Source organism: Chlorella variabilis (genome assembly GCF_000147415.1).
Source record: "Chlorella variabilis unplaced genomic scaffold CHLNCscaffold_28, whole genome shotgun sequence".
NCBI lineage: Eukaryota > Viridiplantae > Chlorophyta > Trebouxiophyceae > Chlorellales > Chlorellaceae > Chlorella > Chlorella variabilis.
In genome coordinates, this window is record NW_005435060.1 from 521398 (window position 1) to 523097 (window position 1700).

The following is a 1700-nucleotide window of genomic DNA, read 5'->3' on the forward strand; positions in this document are numbered from 1 at the left end:
TCAGCATCGCCGGCGTGTGGGCGCTCGTGGGCCTGGCTGTGGCCTCAGGTAGGCTGGTCTGGGCTCGGCTGCACAGGCGGGGCCCTCGTTGCCGCGGCCCCTGCAACGGCTTCAGCTGCATGTCCTGCTGAGGGCAGCACACCAGAGTGACACCACAGCTTGTGTTGCGCCTTGCCTCCCTGCTCTCCCGTCTGCCTCAACCTGGCACTGCTGCCTTCTGCATCCGCAGGCCTGTTCCTGGCTGGCGCCATGAGCGTGCTGTCGCTGTGGCTGCTGGGCGCTATGCTGGTGACGGGCGCCGTGGCCTGCAGCGCCTTTATGAGTGAGCTGGCCACGGGATAGGAGTGCTGCTGCTATGAGTGAGCTGCCCACGGGATAGGAGTGCCGCAGCGAATGGTGGCCAAGGAGATTACCTCATCTCTCCACCGCCGCAACAACTTACTTGGCCCGGCCCTGGCAGTGCCTTGGCAAGTTGCAAACAGGCCTGCTCTACTGCCTGCTGTACTGCCTGCTGCAGTGTACATCTCTATCGCCGCCACTCTGGCGTGCCTGCGCATGATGGGCCGCCTGCTGCTGGGGCCCCCACGCCAGCCTCGCGGTCACCTTCCTGCGGCGCAGCTCAGCGGCCTGACTGGCATCGAGGGCCAGCAGCGGTGCAGGGAAGGCGCCAACACACTGGCGCTGCCCCCCATCCGAACCAAGTCCCCTACCAAGTCGCCTGTCAGCAGCGCCAACCACAGCCCGCATGTAGAAGCGGCGCCCGGCTCCCCCAACATTCCTGCCGCCACACCCACGCCTCGCAAGCTCAACCCGGCAGGAGCTGTAGCAGCCTCCACCCTGAGTGAGCCGCACACTCCCGATCCTGCTGTGGCGCCCGCTGCCATGGCAGCTGCTGCAGCTGCTGCTGCAGCAGCTGCAGGCAACAACGCTCTGCGCCCCAGCCCGCTCCGCCGCAGCAGTCTCAATGGCGTTAACCGCAGCGCCAGCCCTCAGCCCAGCATCAGCGGAAGCGCCGACACTTCAGCGCCAGACTCAAGTGTCAAGGTGGGTGGCTGCGCCTTTTTGCCGTGTAGTCTCTTTGCTTTGCTGCTGGGTGCTGCTGTGTGCTGGGACCTGCGCGCTGCAGCTGTCGCCGCTGCTGCCTAGCCTGGCTGTCTGTTGTGTCGCGAAGAGCCAGCTGCCAAGCTCGCTCTGTTCACTTGGGCGTGGGACTGGCTCTGCCTTGACTGCAGGACACAGGCAGCTGCAGCAGCAGGACTAGCGGCGGCGCAGCTTCCATTCAGGGTGCCGCTGCGGAGCCCCAGGCCTGGGGCCCTAGGGCCCCACCAGCGGCGACCAGAGCACTGCCGTGAATGCTGCTCCTTGAGCACCCTCCACAAGCCGGTGGCGTGAATGTACACCCCTTACTCTCGCCTGTGTACCACCATCCTCGGGCTACACGCATGTTCCTCTCTACCAGACACCGCCTTCGTTGTGCATCCATCCCTGTGTGTGCCCTTTCATTTTCTCTTCAAACGGTGTGGCTGCATTCTGCTTCATCCCACAGAAAAAGCAAGCCCCTTGGTTGTAGCACATGCTTCCTATCAATCAGGCACCCAGGTACCATGCAAATTGTCCGTATCAGTGGAACTTGTCCCTATCTGCCGTCAAGCAACGCCCCGCTGCTTGTCAGGCGCCAGCTCGGCAGCAGCCAGCAGCAG

At 64.2% G+C, this 1700-nt stretch overlaps 1 protein-coding gene across 1 annotated transcript in view; it reads left to right on the top strand.

The window, feature by feature from the left end:
* Positions 1 to 1261, top strand: part of CHLNCDRAFT_140110 (hypothetical protein) — a gene marked incomplete at both ends in the record, with an annotated part of 1901 nt that extends 640 nt beyond the window's left edge. The window contains 3 exons of the mRNA XM_005843630.1: positions 230 to 322; positions 518 to 841; positions 1233 to 1261. Coding sequence (XP_005843692.1) covers positions 230 to 322; positions 518 to 841; positions 1233 to 1261 — 446 coding nt within the window. The remainder of the gene's footprint in view (positions 1 to 229; positions 323 to 517; positions 842 to 1232) is intronic.
* Between the last annotated feature and the right edge of the window lie 439 nt (positions 1262 to 1700).